The sequence below is a fragment of the Misgurnus anguillicaudatus genome, chromosome 6 (genome assembly GCF_027580225.2).
Source record: "Misgurnus anguillicaudatus chromosome 6, ASM2758022v2, whole genome shotgun sequence".
In the NCBI taxonomy this organism is placed as follows: Eukaryota; Metazoa; Chordata; class Actinopteri; order Cypriniformes; family Cobitidae; genus Misgurnus; species Misgurnus anguillicaudatus.
The window spans coordinates 9,951,178-9,973,610 of NC_073342.2; the positions used below are offsets into that span (position 1 = coordinate 9,951,178).

At 39.7% G+C, this 22,433-nt stretch overlaps 1 protein-coding gene across 1 annotated transcript; it reads right to left on the reverse strand.

Moving 5' to 3' along the window:
- Positions 1–1,548: 1,548 nt before the first annotated feature.
- Positions 1,549–21,814, reverse strand: sin3aa (SIN3 transcription regulator family member Aa). The gene is made up of 20 exons (XM_073868490.1): positions 21,605–21,814; positions 16,025–16,207; positions 15,826–15,932; positions 15,052–15,337; positions 14,669–14,917; positions 12,171–12,323; positions 11,499–11,655; positions 11,295–11,383; positions 11,095–11,213; positions 10,780–10,990; positions 10,576–10,692; positions 10,262–10,500; positions 9,992–10,175; positions 9,336–9,915; positions 8,897–9,066; positions 3,773–3,946; positions 3,602–3,694; positions 3,395–3,489; positions 3,121–3,316; positions 1,549–3,025 (listed from the first exon to the last, which is right to left on the reverse strand). The coding sequence occupies exons 1-20, from the start codon at positions 21,782–21,784 to the stop codon at positions 2,792–2,794; spliced, it is 3,816 nt and encodes a 1,271-aa protein (XP_073724591.1). The 5' UTR covers positions 21,785–21,814; the 3' UTR covers positions 1,549–2,791.
- Between the last annotated feature and the right edge of the window lie 619 nt (positions 21,815–22,433).

Below are 22,433 nucleotides of genomic sequence, written 5' to 3' on the forward strand. Positions count from 1 at the left end.
AAAATTGCTTAAATACCCTTTCTTTCCCATTCTGACATTCAGTTTGGAGTTCAGGAGATTGTCTGGACCAGGACCACACCCCTAAATGCTTTGAAGCAACTGCCATGTGATTGGCTGATTAGATAATTGCATTGAGAAATTGAACATGTGTTCCTAATAATTCTTTAGGTGAGGGTATTTCTCAAACTGGTTTGATTTAAAAAAATATATATATAAAAAAAATAAGATTAAATAGACTCATAATGCACTTCTTCATTTAATTTATTGTTAATGATAATGTTATAATAAAATTAATGTTAATAGTCACATCTGATGCCATCTTCCTCACTTTTGCGTTATTAATAATCCCTAAACGTATTAATATATGCATTTTATTAATACAAGTTATTAATAAGTTAATTGCATTTAATTTAACTACCCAGCAGAATATCGTGTTTAACAACCTGTATCTCTAATTACACAACACTGGATTGGTGTTGGTGACCAGTGACCACTGTTATATTTATACAGCATCGCTCATGGACACACCAGAATAATGAAGCTTCTCTCTCTCTTTACACACACTACTGAGAGAGCACACTGACTCTCTCTCTCTCTTGTTAACTCTCTGTGGGAAACTCATCGCACCTGTCAGGCCGAGCAGCCATCAGAGTCACACAGAGCAATCTGGGTCACTCTGACTGGGCCGAAGAAAGAGAAGCATCCTTCACCTGTCTAAAACCATTGGATCTAAAAACCCTAAAACACACACACACACACACACACACACACACACACACACACACACACACACATATAGAGATCCTGCCTGTTATACAAGAGCCAGACTGAATCCACTGAGAAAAGGTTTTCAGACTGGATGAATAATTTTTTATATTTTGCTGTCTGGGCTGTCAAAGCCTCCAGCATTTTTCTTATTCGATGGCACTTGTTTTATACATTAAAATGACTTTTGTTTACATTTAATAGCGTACTTTTTGTGATTTACAGGCCTGTTACTTGATTATCATGACGTGTTTATTATTTTAAATTATGGGAATTATAGCATAAAGGCATCCAGTACAATCGGATGTGCCTGCAACAACTTATATTTCACATGTGTGCAAGGCTATAAAACTAAACTTTTGTTTATTAACATGCTAATTATTTACCTTTCTAATAATACAGAATCAACTGTGACTCCAGATTATCCGATGTAAGACCGCTTGCACCACCTGGTGGCTACAGATGAGAATGCAATAATAACATTTTATTTTTAGAGGGTCAACATGAGCAGGGGTTTTCAAACTTTATGATGCCAATTAAGGACCACCAAATATATATGTATAAAGTCTATGTATAACGAATATATAATTCACTAATGCTGGATGTATAAACCCCAAGAAATGACAGACCTAGCACATAATACATTTTACGATTTTGTCTTTTTTCCTCTAAACTTTTCTGGGGACCCCCTGCTAGAACCTCACAGAGGCCCACTGGGGTCCCCAGATTAAAAAGCATTCATGCACAAAATAAGTTTAAAATATTCAAAGACGAAGCCAGGTGTTTATGCTACAAATGTAATTTTTATTAATTTAAATAATATGCAAATAAAGGGTCTATAATGATCCACAGAAAAGACATGCTTTGTGACTCATTTTTAAAATGTGTATATATATATTTATATTTCGATTTGTCCAGCAGAAATCTATCCAGAGTGAAGACCGAGACCTCTGACAACGACGAAGACCTTTACATTCATAGAGTTGTATATCTGCGTGTTGCGTGTTTGCCAGAGCTGAATATTTATTCGAAACGGTCGGTGATAAAAGTGTACAGAAACGAGATCCATATTCAAACTTCAAAAATTAAAATGCTTTTTATCATATAAAAACGTCCATTTCAAAAAACAAGAACCTGGATACATTTCTACTTTTCAAAAGTAACATTTTCCTAATAAAAAACGGGAAGCGAAAAACGAAAGGAAACACACTAAAGACCCAACCATAATAATCAACTCGCTTTGGTAAAAATGTAATAATCCACGTGGGTTTCTGCAACTTTCTCCCTAAACGTCACGCTAATGCACTAACACAACACGCACATCTGGCATAAAAAAGGTCTGGCGATATATTTACATTTTATTTACAAAACCGGTCAACTGCTTGTGTGTTGTTTATATGTGATGTTGGCTGTAAGCTGGTGTTCTGTGCAGAGATAAGCGTGCAACCTGCTTTCTGATTCTTGACACACAGGCCCGAGATTTTATTGCTGACGCATTTTTTATTTTTTGCCTTTTTTTAAATAAAAATGTAATTCTTCAGTCTAATATTACAATGCATTTTTTGCACCTTAAATGTTTTTCTTTGAAATGTGGCAGAATAAATCGCTTGCTCTCGTGTTAACGTTAAGTGCACTTATCCCGAAACTAGAGAAATTGCCATCTTTCTATCCATAAAAAAATCTGTTCGAATCTGAATCAGACACGTCAGCTCCGCCACAGATTTAGTCACATCTGCTGCCTGCGAATGTGAAAAACGCCATCAAATCCGAGAACACACTTTCTACAGATATATATCAGATCAGAGGGCAGGTCTGTATTAAGAGCTGTGCCGATTGGTCCGGGTTTGACTGACAGGACTTTAACCCCACGTTTTGGCACCGGGGGACCTGCGGTTTTTGCAGCTTAAAAAAGAAAAAAAAAACACTGTTAAAAATCTTTAAATGTGTGTTGATGTCACAGGTCAAAAGTGACTGGTTAGCTTGGCTCTGTCATGTTCTGTGTAAGCCCCGCCCCTGTTCGCTTATGTCACTGGGTCTTCTGGCTGCTGCTGCCGTACTTGACCCTGTACTTATTAATACGCTGGTAGTGAACCGTTTCGGGTTCACAGGTGGTGGAGCAGGGCACTAGTCCTTCACGCCCTTCTCCCATTAGCCACTTGCTGGTCTCGGCGGCCATGTCTCTGGTCACGTGCTCTTTGGCCCAGCGTTGAGTCCAGGCGTGAAATCGCTGGTGCAGGCGTACGCTCACTCGCTCGTGAGACTGAGAGAGAGGGAATGTGAGAGAGAGACATAAGTCACTGCTGGATTTGCAATTTAATGTTGCACACTGAAAACATTTTGTAAAAAAACAGGCACCTGATGGGCTCTCTGCAGTGCTGTGCGTCTGTACATGTAGTCTTCGGATTTAAAGACGTACACCATCTTGTAGGAGTTGAGTTTGAACATGCACTCCATCCTCATGCTGTCTGCATTCTCCTTCCTGCCTCCTTCTTTCACCTCCTTCTCCTGTGACTCACGGTCACGCTCACACTTACGGATCCGCCGCAGATTCCTACGGATACAGATAGCCACGTCAAACCGGTGGGAACGCTTGGTGACAATTAATATAAAACCACTTATCTGCATGTACCTGGGCAGAAACACAGGCTTCTGTGTTAGGTGATCCCTCAGGTCTGGAGACGAGAAATCGGCTGACAGGTACCGCATGACGTAATCTGACCAGCGCTACGCACACACGGTGAGAGAAAATGTTAATGTGGGCACAGCGCAAACAATACTAAAAACCTAAATAATCTCTCTAATAATTTAAAACAGATGTGGAGTTTTGCAAACTCACTTCTATCTCCATCGGCTCATCTGAATTGTCCTCCTCCGTGTCCAAAAGCTCCAATGTGAGCTGAACGTTTTCTTGGTTCTTCATAAACATCAGCTGGAGAAAGAAAGAGAGAGCGTTTTAGGACAAGGATCCCATCATAGACCCAATGTAAGTTCAGGTCGATGGGTGTACCTTAAAGCAGTTCTCATCAGACATGAGTTGTTCGGCTTTGCGCTGGTAAGATGCTTCTGGATTCGCTCTGCTGCTCTGAGTGAGCAGGGATCCACCTGTGGCCGAGTGACTGCTTTCATTCAGGTACAGCTCTGTGACCTGGACACAGATCTCTTCACTTACTATGTGCTGAAGCTGTAAAACAAAAAAAATGGAAATGCATTAAAATTCAAATCCAGCCTTATCCAAGTGAGATTTTTTTGGTTTTCAGCAGAGCCAGTCAGAACAACTGATGTTTTAACATATAGCTTTGTGGAACAGGATTTTGGACCAATGAAGTCGGACTTATATTTTGTCTTTATATATTTTGTCTCTCTACTCACTGGAAGAGAGTTGTATAAACATTTCACTATATATGTCATACTGTGTATGGTTATGTACGTGAGACTTAGAATGTAAAAGGATCTGTTTTGCTTTAAACCACAATATGAGACAACAATTTATTGCCTGGTGCCTTATTACTAGGGGTGGAACGGTACACAAAAGTCACGGTTCGGTTCGTACCTCGGTTCAGGGGCCACGGTTTGATTCACTTTCGGTACAATGGAGGGAAAAGCAAAACAAAAATGAGAAAGGCATTTTTTTAGTACTTAAGATAATCTTAAAAACATAGGTGTCCTTATCAGTGTTATTTTGAGATGTCTTGAATATGAACTGAAATGCATTTAACGTACTATCTCGTATTTCAAAAATGTATACCACTTTAAGTAATCTTGTACTCATCTTTCATACAAATATGGGTTCAAATGTATTACAAGTGTTACCTAAATACATTTTAAAATTACATTTTGGCCTTATTTCATATAAATGTACTAAAGAACAAAAAAATAGGCTTGTAGGATGAATTAATAGGTGTGTACGACTTCACGAGGCGCTGCAAGAAACGACAAGTGGATGACGTCAGAGTAACGCGAGAGCGATTTGAAATCAGCCTCCTCCGCAAGATTTCTCGCGGTACTCTGACGCTGATGGCGCTGCGTAAAGTTGAGCACACTTTAAAAAAGCAGCTGAACTCGACAGAACTGCCCTGCGTATGCCTGTTGTATAAATTTATCTCCTACTTCTCAGCGTGAGAAATACAAAGTGTGGCGTGTGAGCGTGTGAACTGACAGAAATGCGTGTGTGTCAAGGTGAATGCGTGAGACTTGAGAGCCCTGATTAGATGTATTTCCACTCACATACCTAACAACTGCTGAACAACGCCGACGCACAATCCTCGTCTTTTCCACCACTCTCTCACCTGTAATACTGTAACTGACTGGAAAACTGAAGTTTTGCCAAACTTGCGATCTTAAAGAGGCTGGCGGAGCGTCTAACTCTTGTGGAACACCATTTGCCATCTTCGCTATCGCTGCTCACTAACTAACTGGACCGGCGTCGACCTGACAAAAAACTGCAGAGTGCCAGAATGTAGACGGGCTCTGATAGAGCGCATACATAGGTGGAGCTCGGCTGCATCGGCGCCAATCAGAGCTTCAGAGCTAAAGCGGGGCAACAGATTAGCTGTCCATAAAGAACCCGCGTATCCAACAGTAGTTCCGCATTACATTAATTATTTTGCACGCAAGTTTTTAGTAGTTTCATACCGTGTATTCTCCGTTTAAATTCATGCAACGAACCGTGACCCCCGTACCGATTCGGTTCGAAGCGAATACATGTACCGTTCCACCCTTACTTATTACGTCTACCACTGCGCCTTATTCCGCCTTTGATATTCCTCTACCGCACCTTATTCTGTCTACCGCTCAGCGGCCCCTTATTCCTTCTACCACTCGGCAGCGCATTATTCCATCTATCACACCTTATTCCGTCTACAGCTCGGCGGTGCCTTATTCCTTCTACCACTCGGCAGCGCATTATTCCATCCATCACACCTTATTCCGTCTATCGCTCGGCGGCGTCTTATTCCTTCTATTGCTCGGCAGCGCATTATTCCGTCTACCGCTCGGCGCCTTATTCCACCTTTGATATTCTGTCTACCGCACGTTATTCTGTCTACCACTCGGCAGCGCCTTATTTAGTCTTTGATATTCATTCTATCGCTCAACGCCTTATTCCGTCTACGCTCAGTGGTGCTTTATTCCATCTACTGCTCGTCAGCGCCTTATTCCGCCTTTGATATTCCATCTACCACTGTGTGGCACTGATTCTGTCTACGGCTCAATGTCTTATTCCACCTACCGCTTGCCGCCTTATTCCGTATAACGCTCAATGCCGCCTTATTCTAGGGCTGCACGATTAATCGTTTTTAAACCGAAATCGCGATGTGAATGGATGCGATTTTCGAATCGCAAGAAATGCGATTATTTCGATTCAAAACTATTATATATAACACTCATCTAGTACGCAGTTTTTGACAGTTCGCTTCATGCGCATTTTACGTTTGATGCAGTTTAGACCAATAGAGTGCATGAACACTGAGGTGCTGACTACACGTCATCACACCATTTGGAAAACATGAGCGCGAGCAGCAGTTCAACTCCTCAACAAAGTGTACGGCCATATGATTTCCGCGATGCGGAAAACACGGACAGAATCGCGAAATGCATACAAATGGAATTAACTGCACAACGCGGAATGTCATGAAGTTGGCAGATTTTGGATTCAGTCATTTTAAAAACGCATTATAACTCATTAACCGGCAAATGAAAGGACAGACATGCGCGAAAACATTTCCCTTTTGTGTAATGTTGGACTTAAAGAAAGGTGTATATACGTCCGTTTCTCGTCATGCATCACAAACAATGACAAGCGCCTCATCAGACTATAAGCAGGTTTCATTAAAGCCCGGAACACAGCAGACGAAAGAGGTACAGTATACTTTCTTGCACGCGCACATCTGCACCACTTTGAATATTTACAGGCACGAGGGTTCATGAAGCGCGCACACAGAGAGCAGTCAGCACACGCGTGATCACTAAACTAAAGTTTTCTTTCTTGTCTAAGTGAACATAAACAGCTGGATGTTTATCAGTAGGCTATATTGAAGCAGAGCAGTTTTAAAGCTGTCTTGTGTCTTAAAGTGACTGTAACCTGGTGCTTTCTGTGTCAGAAATGTTTATTACACACCAAAAATTAAAATCAGTCCTTACTCTTAACTGAACAAGCTTCTGCACCTCCACATTTAAAATCCTACAGTGAGGACTGTGCAGTCTTTTATTTGTATTTTTTGCTTATGTTAAATCATAGATTCTAATAACTAATATATTTACATTTATTACAGATGCCTGAAAAGTAAAACAAGATGAGTATAGTCTTATGATTAAAAGAAAAAACTAAACATTTGCTTGTCAGAACCATTGTTGTAGTGACAGCCAAAATACATTGGCCTATATGTTATTTTAAATAAAACTTTAAAAAAAAAAAAATTAAATTGTATTTTTTTAATGTTCTTAGATTTAAAAAAAAGTTTGTCTGCAGAATAGCAAAGTCCTGCAGACAACTTGGTCCAATGTTTAAGAGGTTTTAAATAAACAGTAGCACAGCATCTTTCCTTGGTGCTATTAAAACCACCACAACAAACCTGGATGTACCTCTTTTATTATATACTAATGAATCGCACTTTAAATCGCGAATCGCAATTTTGATCAGAAAAATCGCAATTAGATTTTTTCTCAGAATCGTGCAGCCCTACCTTATTCCGCCTTTGATATTCCATCTACCACTCTGTGGCACCTGATTCTGTCTACGGCTCAATGTCTTATTCCACCTACCGCTTGGCGCCTTATTCCCTATACCGCTCGGCGCCGCCTTATTCCTTCTACGGCTCGGCAGCGGCTTATTCCATCTATTGGTTGATGCCTTATTCAGTCTACCACTCGCCACTGTATTCCGTCTAACACTTTACAGGGCTCGAAATTGCGACTATTTTAATCTGTGCGACCTTAAAATATATTTGGGAGCATTTGTGCGACCGCCCATTTTGTTGTGGTGGGACTTGATTTAGACTGTAATGTTGCGTGCTGCTGTCCCAGGTTCAGTGTTCTCTCCAACGTTACATAACCAAACCAATTTCACCATTAAGTTCTTGCGTTTAATGAAGACCGCAGATTGGCTAATATTAGGCGTCAATCATTCCTTGTTGCCGTGCTACATTGGTACGTGAAGCGCGAAAATGTGCCGACTACAGTACTACTGTAATTAATGGTGACGATCGGGATTCAAATGCAACTCCACCACCGGAAAATGAGACTTGACGTTAAACCTTTCGGAGAGAGTGGCTTAAAGATTTCGAGTGTCTCCGCTATGAAAATGGCTCGATGTAACTTAATGTGTTTACTGTAAATCCTGTAAAACGGCGTTGGTGGCAGAATCAAAACATTTTAAGCACCAGACCTTGCTTAAACATGGCGCAAGTGCCAAAAACACAAGAAGTGTCGTGACAAATGTGTTCATTATTGATGGAGACACCGATCTGTCTGTCAAAGAGTGTTTGATAGTGTATGTGCGCATGCGCTGGTGAATGGACATCCAACAAACATCCTTGTGGTCCAAGTTGATGTGGAACACGACAATGGTGATGGTATGTTTTTGTTGTATTTTTTTTAAATATTGCCTATTTAGTAGTAATAGCATCCTGGTAATGCAGTTATCAATACCAATATATATTAGCCTTCTATATTAAGGTCACTTTTGTAATGTCACAATTAATCAGTGTTTTACGTGTTTGCTAGATTTTCTATTGTAATCTTAATCATGTTACCTGTAATTGTTAAATTATTATTGCTGATATACTATTTCAACAGCATTGGGTATTATTTTAGGAATATATGCAGCAAAAAAATAAAAATTAAATTAAAATAGAAGACCAAATTTTAAATGCTGGTCATAGGATGTGTAAAGCCCGGTGGTGGTGTTTTATTTTTAATAAAATAAATCTATTAACATATACATTGTAGTTGTGGTGCTTTTTGATTTTTGTATGGGTGCGCCTAAATTTTTGCTGGTGCTCCTAACTCTTTAAAGTTGGGAGCACCAGTGCTACCAAATAAAAAAGTTGATTTTGAGCCCTGCTTTATCCTATTTATTCTGCTAGTTTTAGGACACAACAGTGTAGAAATTTCTTTCCTTCAAGGAAACACTGACCTGTCTGACAATATTCTGGACGAGTTTGTCCATGGTGAAACCGATGTAGGCATGAATAGTGAACATCTCTCTGAGAGAATCTTCATACTGACACGCTTCCATATTCCCATCCAGCAGATTACGCACCATCTCCAGAAACGCAGAGTAATAATCCTCCACATCAACGTCCACTGAAAAAGAGAGAGAGAGACATGTTATAATCAGTCAAACTGTTCTTCACAACAGCCATATACATTCATCAGTTTGTGACATTGAATGGTTCTGAAGGTCTTTAATAGAGGGTTTTTGATGCCTGGACTAACAATTAAATTGGACTTGAGGGAAAACTCAAAATTTCTGGTGCAGAATTTGGACTCAGATAAAGTTTTCATGTTTGACTATAAAGACTAGATAATTTTTGACATAATCATTATAAATATTACAAGATGTTTCAACTCACTGGGCTCCTTCAGACGCAGCTGGATGGCTGTGTTCTCACTTTTGTCTCGCTTAAGCCCTAGCACTTCCCTCTCCCACTCGCGCTCTCTCAGGTCCTCCTCGAGCAGCCGTTCGGCCTGAATGTAGAGCCGCAACAGACGCGAGCACAGTGTGTGATGCAGCCGAAAGAAGATGTACCAATTATTATTCACGAAGAAGAGGTTGTATGGATCTTCGCAGGAGCGAAGCCGTTGAGCTGTGGACGTACTGAAGAGCAGCTTGGACTTCGTAGGGCTTCCACTCGCTCTTGTCAGCCCGTTGTGCTTCTTGGATGCCCCCTCATCGAGGTCCAAGTCTTCCTCGTCGTCTTCCTCTTCTGCGTCCGACAGCACACCCCGCTGGGAGAAAAGCATGTCGGGGATGAAATGGTAGATGATTTGCTTGATCTTGTATTTGTCCTCCTTGTTGATGCTGCTCTGTCGTTTCACGTGGTGGATGATCAACGCGGCGGCGTCCTCCAGGATCTGGCGATCATCGTAAGTCAGCGTCAGGTGAGGGCCGCTGGGAGGCACGGCATTGTCCTCCGAAGCCTGTTCCTGCCGCTCATCGAAAACACAACCATGAATCATTTGGTGAACAAAACCTTATATTCTCCTCTGAGAGATAAAAGCGTCTTACCTCATCGAAGATGCTCTCGATCTCACTGAGAAGCGTTTTGGAGCGCAGAACCTTAGTGTCGTTCTGTTTGAAGTTAATGCCCTGATGGTCCAGAGATTTCAGGTAATATTTCTCGTTCTGCTCTCGCCAGATTTTGTTAAAGCCCCTCTGAGCTTCTCGCCACTCCTCCTCTTTTAGCTTTAGCCTGAAAACAAATGATATACTTTTGTATATGTCTGATTCGCTTTACAAAATATTTATATACTCTGCCACAAATAATATCTCTCTAACCTCTTCAGCACAATGGGAACCGACACGGCCGGGTTCTTCTTCATGCCGTCGATGATGTCCAGAGCTTTCTCTCCATATATCCTCTGGATGGCTTTCCGGTGAATGATCTCAGAGGAGCCACCCAAAGTGTTGTCCAGTCGAAATTTCGCCTGCTCTTCCGCAGACATCCGTGACAGTTTCTTCTGGACCGACTCCAGCACGCGGATGGTGGACAGGTTGGTTTCCAAGACGACATCCAGCTGTGACAAATCAACATGGTTTTTAGCAAACGAACCACCTTACGCATTAGAGTATCCAGAGGAGAAGTGCCTCACCTCGAATCGCTCATCCTCACATCTGTACATGTGTTCCTCATACTGCGTTTTCTTGGAGCTGACGAATGTCGAATCTTCCGACCAGGAGGGGAAGGAAACCCAAGTATCATTTAGCACCTGAGCCAAAGAGGAGTGTTTGTAAGTCAGTATTCAGGTGATGTGGTTATCAATTTATAAAGAAAGCAGTTTTAATTCCCCTCTTACCTCTTTACACAATGGTGTCCTGCCCGTACATTTAGGCAGCTGGTAGCTTTTTGGTAAAGCTCTGTAGCTGGAGCCCAGACGCTTGCATGAGGCGTAGTCGATTTCCATGGCTATGCCCTCCGTGGCTCTCTCTTTGGGGTACGTCTCCAAGTGTGACATCTCCTTATATCCCAGGAAGTTCTTGAACCAGGTAAATAGCTCAGGAAATTTTCTGTAAAAAATGTAAATACTTGTGTTAAATAGTTTATAGAGACACAAATGGACTGTTAAATGTTAATAATAAAACTTATATATTTTCTTAAAAGTGATCTCTACCCCAGGAATGGGACCACGAGTTGAACCAGCTCGGCACGTGAAATTATCTCTTGGTTAAAAATGCCCAGGCAACGCAGAAAGTTGTCATAGGCCTCAGCGCTCCGCAAAGCTTTCCGCACCTACAAACACATTCAATATGAAACGGCTAGGTCTTAATATAACAACTATAATATAAAGAGCATTAATCCGCAACAACTCACTTTGTCAAAGAAGAGAGACTCTGTTCCCCCTCCGTGTTTGCCAGCTTCTGTCATGGACGCATCTTTCAGATTTAATAACTTGGGCTTTTTCTAAAGAAAACAAAATGACAAAACGGACTGAGAAATAAAGCAAGATGGCTCAGGAAAAAATAAAGCCAGGAAATTACTGATATTTCTGATATTCCCGATTGTGTTGGTACTGTGTCTTTACAGGTGGGGTGACGGCTGTAGTTGAGTGTCTGCGTATTTGGCAGCCGTTTTGATTGGGCCTCTGCTTATTATTCAGCTGAGGTTTCTTGACGGTTCCACCGTGATCGTTGCGCACAGATTCAGCTTTTTCTGCTGCCGTCTTGCCCAGCATCTGGAAAAAGAGATGATAAGAAACTATTAAACAACCGAACCATTTCACAAACATCACGTTCACATGCCTGAAAAAATGAAAAGTATTTAAGGTTTTAAATAATATAAGATTCTAAAACGACAATGTTGTTCTCTTAAGTGGGTGGAGCTACTGGGAGGCGGAGTCAAAGTCCGCAAAACCTGTCGATTATGTAAATGTGCAAAGTACCTCTCAAAGAGGATTCCATTCTTTAACATTGACAATTGGCTTTTTTACTGGGAGGCGGGACTTAAGTGGCCATTCTGACCAATATGAATATCAATACCAGTGATGAATCTTGTAAATGGTAAAGGGATAGTTTACACAAAAATGCTAATTCTGCCAAAGGGGTTAATGAACAGTTTCCTCAAAATATAAATATCTGATCTGTTCATCAGATCAAAAGACATGTATTCCGCTTTATACATATTACAGAATGTGCATTTTTGGGTGACTATCCCTTTAAATATCTTTAGTGAAGTCATGGTCAAACTCACCACAGAGCTGTTGGCATCCGGCAGGAACTGGCCAAACTCTGATAGCAGATCTTCCTGGTTCTTGAAGAGTTGAGCGACTTGGGCATAAACCTCCTGTTCGGTCAGTGATGGCGTGTAGCTCCCACCAGCTTCTTTAGCATTGCGCTGCTCTTTCTGTTTAAACAACCACAATGTAAAAGGATTGTTATTGTCTCTATTATATAGAGGACTGAAGTACTCAAAATAAAAATATAAATTAATAATTAAATGAAACAAATAATAAAATACACTTATTTTACATTATTCATTTATTTGATAATGCATACATTTATTTGGTAACACGAAAAACATTTACGGTTTAAAATCTCATAATGTCCACTTTCACAAACTACACTAGGTTTAAAATACATTTTCTTCCCAAATTTATTTGTTTTTCCAAAACTCTTTTTTTGCATAATAATTGACAACATTTTGGAATGGCCTTTTTAATAAAAACATTTATTTCTGAAACCTGATTTACACAAAGAGCTTTTTTATAACAATCAAGAATATTTCACAAATGCCAATCAACTTGCCGCCATTTACTTTTCTTTAAATCCAGATGTAATTTAGAAATTAAAGGCAGGACAGGCAGGAATTATCTAAAAAACTTTTTTACAAATTTCTTTAAACTGTCTTTATATACCAATACATAATTATAATGTAAGTACTCTGAAAAAGAGAGTATAAAACTCGAGTGTCTGTAGACCTTTAATGACAAACAAAGCTCATTATTCCCATTCGGGACAAAACAAATGATTGGCTTGCGTGACTATCACTCTCTCTCTCGCGACCATGGCACCACCCCTGTTGCTACGGGATCTGCCCACACATGCGTACACCCGATTGATTTAAACGTGCACGAGGCACTCTAGGAACAGCAAAAGTATGGCGGAGAAAGTGCATTCAGAACTCACAGTACCTGCATATGCAGTCAGCGAAGGCAAACGAGGCAAAAAAAGGAATAAACGAAGAAATCAAACGAGAGTAAATATCACGTGGCTTTTCCCCGTGTCGACGATGCGGTAGTGGTATTGTCTCCGGAGTGTAGTCCTCATCAGAGTCAACAATGCTTTCATCACAGAAACTCTTACATGCAAAACACTGTATATGTTATGAATCTTCCACGAAATTCACCTTCATCACAGTGTAACTGATGGTAATAAAAAAAACTTGTATCAATGCAACCTGTTTTTAGCTTTGTCTTATAAATATAACTAGCTTGTTTGTTACCGAATCAAACTAAATATATTTTAAACTTTACCAGTATCGATATGCTAGCTTAATAGTGAGTACTAAAAGCCATCCTATTTGTTTATATTCATAGTGATAAAGTTAGGTGTATTATTACATGTGATTGTGACATGATGTTACTACATACACCGCGCTCGTTCCTCTCCGCTCGTCTGAGGTAAATGCTTCTCCCAGTAGAGCGCGTTCATGTGTTTTGGGGGCGTGGCTTTAGAAGAAACCCAGAAGGGAGGGGGTGGAGTGAATGGAAACAATTAGCTGCGCTTTGTCGTGAGAGGTCTACAGACACCCAAGTTCCATACTCTCCTTTCAGAGTACTTACATTTTATTGGTATATAAAGACAGTTTAAACAAATTTGGAAAAAAGTGTTTTAGACTTTTTTATACTTAAACCTGCCTACTCTGCCTTTAAGCTTATTAGTATGTAAGAAATCAAATGGGTACTGAGAACAAATGATTTAAACATTTTAAAGAAATGAATGTTTCATTTCATGAAATAAAATTAAACAAATTAATAAATGAAATTATTAGCCAATTAATTGAACAATTAAATTATTGGAATATTTTATTTAGTTTTTTTTTTAATATTTGATCATTTAAGTAAATTATTTGAGTACTTTCTTCAATAGTATTAAAAACCGGATCGCACACTAGGCGAGAAGTGCAGTGCTATGCCACATTTAAAATTCAAAGATGATATTTTCTATGCGTGATACCCTAGACGGCACACGATGTGATGTCCTGTAACACAAATCTCAGGACTGAGGTGTAAAATTTCTAATTTTATCAGTCACTCAAGTGGCAGCGCCCTTAATTATACAGAACTTTAAGGCTTAATATAATTTAAACGGATGAGTTACAAAAATATTCACCCCCTCAAAGTTGTCATGAAGGGCAAAATTAGCTATACAGACCAAAAACACTTTTTGTACCAGGCTGTAAACATATTATTTTCTGCTGTAAAGTTGGGCATTTTAACATGGAGGATTCGCGATAATGAATGCAACATTTCATAGCTTGTCAGTTAACAACAGCTCTGTGTAGTAAATGCCGCTCCACCTGAAAGCAGGTGATGCCGATTTACTACTAATCACGAAATCGGCTTTACTAACGAGATGCGCATGACAATCCCAGCGCAAGTACAAACCCAAAACCTTCATGCATGTAGGCTAAGAGGAAAAATATCACAAACTCATAATTTAGTATATTTAGTGTTTCGGGTGTCTGACCTGATATGTGTGCAGGATTTCGAGGAAAGATTTGTAGATGTTGGGCTGGCCCTGGAAGCGGTTCTTAATCTTGTTGACGTAGTTGATGGCGTGGTTGAACTCCACAGGTTGGTTGTTCTGCGGTGGAGGAGCGGACGGCGTGCTGCCGACAGGTGCTTGGGGCTGGAGCGGGGGCGACCGCGGTGATGCGTACGGTGGAATGGAGGGGCTGGGGTGACTGCTTGGAGTCAGAACAGGAGACTGCAGTGGCTGGAAAGGAAGGGAACATCACTCATCCTAATCATAACTAGACATTAACTCTGGGAAGTCACAGTTTTAAAGCATTTGCAGGGCAAATCCCAATCACAGAGCCTTCATAAGGTAAATGCTAAAATAAATCAAACCTTGCTTTTTGGGGCAGGCTGAGCGGGTGACGTGGAAGCTGTACTGGTTGGGTTTGCAGGAATCAGATTCTGGTGCGGTTGAGCTGGTCCTGTCGGGATGTTTTGCACAGAGATGCCATGCGGCGTGATGTGGTGGATCTGACCGGGCGTGGTCACGTTAACCAAATCATTAGTCTGAACTTCAATCTTGTATCCCGGAGGAAGAAATGTGTTAAACCCCATGATGAGATCAGGGTGACCCTTAAAAAGCTGGGACACCCTGCTGATTACGCCCGGGGTGTCGATACTGCAGAATGAGAGAAGAAAGCATGTTAGATATTTTGCTTAAAGGTGCAGTGTGTACATATTAAGAGGACAGAAATGCAATATAATATAGATTACTATGTATTCAGTGGTGTATAAAAATGTTACATAATAAACCACTATGTTTTTATTACCTTAAAATGTGACATTTTTAACTACATACACAGGGTCCCCTTACATGGAAGTCGCCATTTTGGACCACCATGTTTCTACTGTAGCCCTAAATGGACTTTATAGACTGCGTTTCTTACTACATTGTCTCACACTACGACATGTTTGTCCTGTGGTGGCTACCGTAGCTTCTCTATGTGCTTCGAAAGAGAAGGGCCAGCGGCGAGACTGAGCTGTTGCAATTTTACAGCCTCCCCAACAGATGCCGCTAACATCTACACACTGCGCCTTTAACTCCAATGCTGGTTTCAAACAGTGGTTTATATGGATTCAAGTTTAAAAAAGTCTAATTAAACTCACCTCTGAGATTTGAACTCTTTCATAATGTCCAAGAAATCATTGTACACTTGTGGATGATTCCCAAACTGCAGCTTCACCTGGTCCAGGTAAGACAGGGCATCCTCCACCTGCAGAAGAGATCGAACAGATGATCCAGTATAACCAATGCATGCCGACTGCTTGACACCCAATTGTACTTGCACAAAACCTCGAGTCTCACCTTCAGTCTCTGGAACTGCTGTTGCCCCTGTGCAGATGCAGAGGGGGTGGGAGGGTGGGCGTGGCCCTGCACTGGGGCGGGACCGTGGGGCTGCACGGCTGGACCATGATGGTGAGCCCCGCTGTGGACTGCTGTGCTGGGCGTGTGACCATGACCACTTGTGCTTTGGGCCACTGTGGGCACCTGAAAACAACAAAGATATATAAATAATGCGATAAGTGCAAATGGTGTTTTTATTTAGATTTCTGCTTTTCCAATTAGACAATGACACAGATTTATTAAAACAGAACAGATCTCAAATAGTGGACTACAAATGTCATTTATAGACTATTTTTATACTTTGTGTCAATTTTGGAAATTTTTTGTTAAATTCCCTCAAAACGTACTTAATTTAGGCAGACGCTCGCGAGGGGTGTAATGCTGTGTTTAGCGGCATCTAGTGGTAAGATTGCGAATTGTAACCAACCTCAATTTTGAAACGCAATGAGAAGCTACGATAGCTGCCACAGGACAAACATGTCGTTGCCTGAGACCACGTAGTGACAAAACGCACTATGTGGTGTAGAGCAGTTTGTCCATTTAGGGCTATTGTGACGCCTACTTCCATTTAAGAAGGCCTGCGGTGTATGTAGATAAAAACGGCTCATTCTAAGGTAATTAAAACAATAATAAGAAAGGTCTTTATACACCACTTATTATATAGTTATGTAGATTATATTGCATTTCTGTCAAGATCCTTCTAAAAGTTACACAATGCACATTTAACGCTTTCCCCGCCGTTGACGAGTTATCTTGACAATTAAGTAAAAAAAGGCTTCCCTGTCAATAACGAGTTTTTACGGCAATCCGTATTTCCGCTATTATATCCACTTGTTGGCACTTTTACCCAACTTATAAAACACTGAACCATCCACTGATCCAAAAACAGTAAAGAATCTGTTTAGAGCAGTTTGTCAATTTAGGGCTACTGTAGAAACATGACGCCTACTTCCATTTAAGGAGACCTGCGGTGTATGTAGATAAAAACGGCTCATTCTAAGGTAATAAAAACAATTGAGTTCATTATGTAAGGTCTTTATACACCACTGATAATGTAGTTATGTATATTATATTGCATTTCTGTCAAGAGATCCTTCTAAAAGTTACACATTGCAACCTTAACTCTTTCCCCGCCATTGATGAGTTATCTCGTCCATTAAGAGAATACACTTCCCTGCCAATAACGAGTTTTTACGGCAATCCATATTTCCGCTATTATCCACTTTTTGGCACTTTTACCCAACTTATAAAACACTGAACCATCCACTGTTTCAAAAACAGTAAATAATCTGTGTATGTTTTGATGATCGTTCCGAATCTGAAGGTTTTTTTTTTACAAAAATGCAATTATCTCATTTTTTTGCTCACATTTTTGTAAAACCTACCCATATTTGAAAGGTGATAAAAGTGTTAAGCACCTTCCAGCTAAATTCAGTCACCGTTGCCTTTATTTGGTCGATTCAGGATATTGAATTGCAGTTGAGCTCATCTGGGAGTTGGATGATTCTGATTGGCTATTCGGCATAACCAACCAGTGCACAAGAAGAAAACAGAAGTGATGAAGCAAGCAATCAACAAAGTCACGAGGGAACGCACAAAATGCTCATCTTATTTTTTTCCTCAGTTCCACAAAAGAATATTTTGAATAGATATGGCTCATAAGACATAACATATATATCATGAATCTCTCTGTGGTGAGCAAGATTTGTGAGAAACTGGTAAGCGAGCGCTGTTGTGTTTATATAGCGCTACATCCGAAAACGCCTAGTTCCTTTCTATATAGTACGCTAAAAGTAGTAGGCTAGGCGAGGAGTGTGAGAATTCATAGTATTTGAAAAAACAGTAGGCGAAAAGTACCTAGATGACCTACTACTTCCGGCAAAAGACCGAAATGTTTTATTTCAAAGCTATTGCATGAGCCCCTGGGAGAGTGTTATCCAACGAAGAAGAAGGAGAGATGTTGTTTTTTTTAAATGTCTCAAAGCGGTAACGCGGCTCTATTCAAATGCAAATATTTATATATATATATATTAAAGGAATAGTCTACCCTTTTGCCATATTAAACTATGTTCTTACCTCAACCTAGACGAATTAATACATACCTATCTTTTTCAGTGCGTGCACTGTGCAGCGCGTTGTGAATGTGTTGGCATTTAGCCTAGCCCCATTCATTCCTATGGTACAAAAAAAAGTTTTATTTTGTGGCACCATACTTACTGGTATAACTCCTCATGTAACAGTCTTTAAATAGGGAATAACACGGAAGTCCATAGGAATGAATGGGTCTAGGCTAAATGCTAACACATTCACGACGCACTGTACAGTGCGCGCACTGAAAAAGATAGATATGTAATAATTTGTCTAAGTTGAGGTAATAACAGATTAATATGGCAAAAGGGTAGACTATTCCTTTAAACAACTGTCCCTTGTGGTATCAACATGGCGATTGTAATACGTCCAAATTCATTCATACTATCCATATTCATACAATATAGTTCCTATTGTTTTAACAGTCGATGATGAGTAGCAGGGTTCCACACCTTAGTTAACTTCAAATTCAAGGACCTTTCAAGGACTTTCCATGTCCAATACTCTACAATTCAAAGACTAAATGTGGGGACACATTTGAAGTGAGAGCAAGGTTACATCGTGCTACCTTTTAAGATACATTGTTACAGTTCCCTTTCGAGGGAACTAGCGCTGCATCACTGCAGTGACACTTTGAGGACGGCTCCAGAGGTAAGTGCGTCTGAATGTGTATACCAAATTCAACCAATGGTAAGCCTTAACAACAAAGACAAAATGACGGGGGCCAGGAAGTATATCGCTTTCTGAAATATTGCCAAAGATGGCGTTACAGGGACGCAGGAAGTATGGCAAGAGAGACGCAGCGTCTTGTTCCCTTCTCAGGGAACAACAGTTACATACGTAACCCGAGACGTTTTCATGTGTCAAACACAACTATGTTGATTCATACCAAAATGCTTTTTTGCATTCGCATACAGAAGATATAAGCATGTAAAGCGAACAGTTTATAGTCTAGAATTTTTATGATATTATCCTATAAAGTTATGAAATAATAAGTTACTGTCACACTGAGAACTAATAGGCATGTGCCCGCGTGCACTGAAAGCCAGCTGGCAGTGCGGAGTTCCCAATTAAAGTATTTTTTGCGAATATTTTTTATGCGCAGATAGTACAGTAGCTCGTTCCCGGCATGCGTTTATTTAAAGTTACAGCAGTGTAAACGCTGTTAATAAAATATTAGAAGATCTAACTAACTAAACTTGTTTTTTACCGGAACTTCAGAAAAGTTAAATGTTAAAGTTGATGCTAAATGAGAATGCAGTACTACTAATAGTAATAATATTAACAGTAATAATATAATGTTTCCATTTTATAATAAGGGTTCATGAAACACATTGAACTTATTTTAACCTCAGTCTGAACTAATGAACTAATAGAGTTAATGAAGTTACTAATGAAGAGTCATCATTAAGTACAACATTAAATGTTTTTAGTTGTTAGTTAATGTATTAATAAACAATGAATTCAAAATTTTATTTTTACTCCTTTAATATTAAAATATGCCTATTTTATTGTTCAATGTGAATAATAAAGCAATAAGCCCCGCAAAGCAGTGGGTTACCAGTGCATTTTATAACAGCTAAGGGGCATTGTTAAGCAGGACACGAAGCGGAGTGCCTAAAACCCCCTTAGCTGTATAAAATGCACTGTAACCCCACTGCTTTGCGGGGCTTATTGCTTTTATAAAATGGTTATATATAACTTGGAAGCATGCTTAACTTTAACTCTTTCCCCGTCAGCATTATTTTTTTAAGTTGCAACCACTGATCTATATAAATGACTGGATTGCGCATAGAACGCTTAACGTAACAGTGTAAGGTGAAGCCAGCGCAGAGTTCGAGCCGCCATCTTGGTATACCCAACCGGCAGACGGCGTCATTGACTTCAATTCAAAATCATGCTTTACAGCGTATCAGTCACGCAAGATTATTTTTAGGATATGTGTACATAAATTAACTGTTAATTCTGGTGTTATTTGCAAAGTTTATAGTTTAATCGGGCAGGAAAACGGATTTATAAAAAACGTTAAGTGTGTCTGCTGCATTCTGTTAATGACACGGGTATAAATAAAGTTTTTTTTTACATTCAGCTACACGGTCAGCGTTATTTCTCTAAATAAGTTTAGATAACATAAAACCAGCAAATTATTGCATGCACATACAAAGTATGATTATTTATTTAGATTTCAGAATGAGCACGTTTGTCATTAATACTAAATATGTCTGCTGATCTGATACTGTAATGAAGATGAATGTATAATAACTGATTAAAAACTAAAATGTACAACTTTCAGTAAATAACTATGTACATGCTTTGGACGTTTGTGTTGTAATAATGTATAGGGTAACTTCAGATATAAAAACGAAGACTAGTAAAGGGATGTTTTATCATTAAAATCTGATCGCGTCCATTGATTTAATAGAATGTTTGGGTATACCACCATGGCGGCGCGGTGGCTTCACAGTTGTGACGTCATGCGCAATCCAGTCATTTATATTGATCAGTGGTTGCAACCCATGTTTTTAGTGTTGAATGAATGCGTCAGTGTTTAAGTTGGGTAAGATCACCACCCAGTGGATAGCGCAAATATGAATTTGAGGTAGAAACTCCTCAAGATGCATTTTCTCTTTATTGATTAGATGACTCAACAATATTTATTGACATTTATCTGGATATCGCCATTAATTGTGCAATTGAAGAGTTTCGTTGCAAAATGAGATAACCACCGTTTTGTTAATTGTTCAGAAATCTCGTTTTTTTGGTGAATGAAGAACCAGAACTGCCTGTTTTATAATGCCCCTTTTGCACTGTTTATGTTAGGCTAAATTTATGTTGGACATGTTTTTATATGATTTGTTATATTTTCCTTGGCACTTTACTCTTCATGTTGAAAATTTTGGTTTGTGTATTTGTTTAATTGAGAAAAAGCTTAAATAAAATGTGGGCATTAATGACAGATGTTACATTTATTATTTGTGGTGAACTACATGTATAAAAAAAACATTACTTTGACTATTCGATTAATCGAAAAAATAATCGATAGATTAATCGGTTGAAAAAATAGTCGATAGTTGCAGCTCTAGTAGGCATTATCCACTCGTGTAACCCACAGTAGCAGTGCAACAGCCAATGAGGAAGCAGCTTGGCCAGTAAACCCACAAACAAAGCAGCAGCAGCTTGTTATTATGTGTGATTTGAGAAGACCAGCAGTGATGAGGTAAATAGACAAAAAACAAAAAACTTTTGTCGCTCATGGTCCACGTTGTTACATTTTGGGCAAGGTGCGCGTCAGGCTACGCAGAGCTTTGAATGGCCCATGGCGTAGCTACATCGTAGAACCTATGCATGACTATAAATTACACTTTATACTCTTTAATCTCATTACAGATTAACCGAATTCAGTGGGAGCACATTCATGGGTTTAAAAGTACAATGGATGGTAATTACCAGTACCTTGTACGCCTGTGAAACAGGGTACTGTATTCCTGGTGTCGGCTGCATGCCGTCAGCCCCAGCGTCGTAGACGGCAGGTGCCGGGGCAAGAACCCTGTGCTGGAAGCCCTCGGCGCTGCCGGGAAGCCTGCGCTGTTGTGGGGTAAACACTGGCTCCTGATCCTCTAAACACCTCCTCATGCTGTATTCATACTCAGAGGGCACTAAGACCTGGAAGAGAGAAACAACAGCTCTGTCCGAAAGTTGCTTAAAAAAATCGAATCTTTCCAAAATTCGCACATTTGTCTGGGTACAAATGATATTTCATGTTATGTTTGCAAGGTATCACAAGCTGCCATAGGTTTAATAAATCATGGTATCAAATATGGCTCAACTGTGATGTTAAAATAGTTAGCTTTATTTTGTGGTCTTTGTAAAGCCTCAGTTAAGGAAAACTGAATGTATGACACACATTTTAAAACATATTGTTCCCAAACAAAATCAGAGAGGATATCTGATGAAACACACACACAGTATAAAAACTGAACAGATTCATTTTACAATGTTTATTTGTACAACTAATAACAAACTATACATACACACAGTAATCATTTTAATATTAATCGTATATTCTCATGATTACAAACACAGAAGCGTGGAAACTAACGTTAATCGTAAAGTAAAAGTCACGTGATTGGCTTCTGTATGTGTTGCTATTTTAACACGTTTATACGCGTGTGTGTTAATATTTTAACATATTTACTTTTTTTCCTTCTTACAGAGACATATGCATGAATGAAAAAGAAAACGACACGTGTCCGGACTACGTATGTGTGTAATTATTTACATA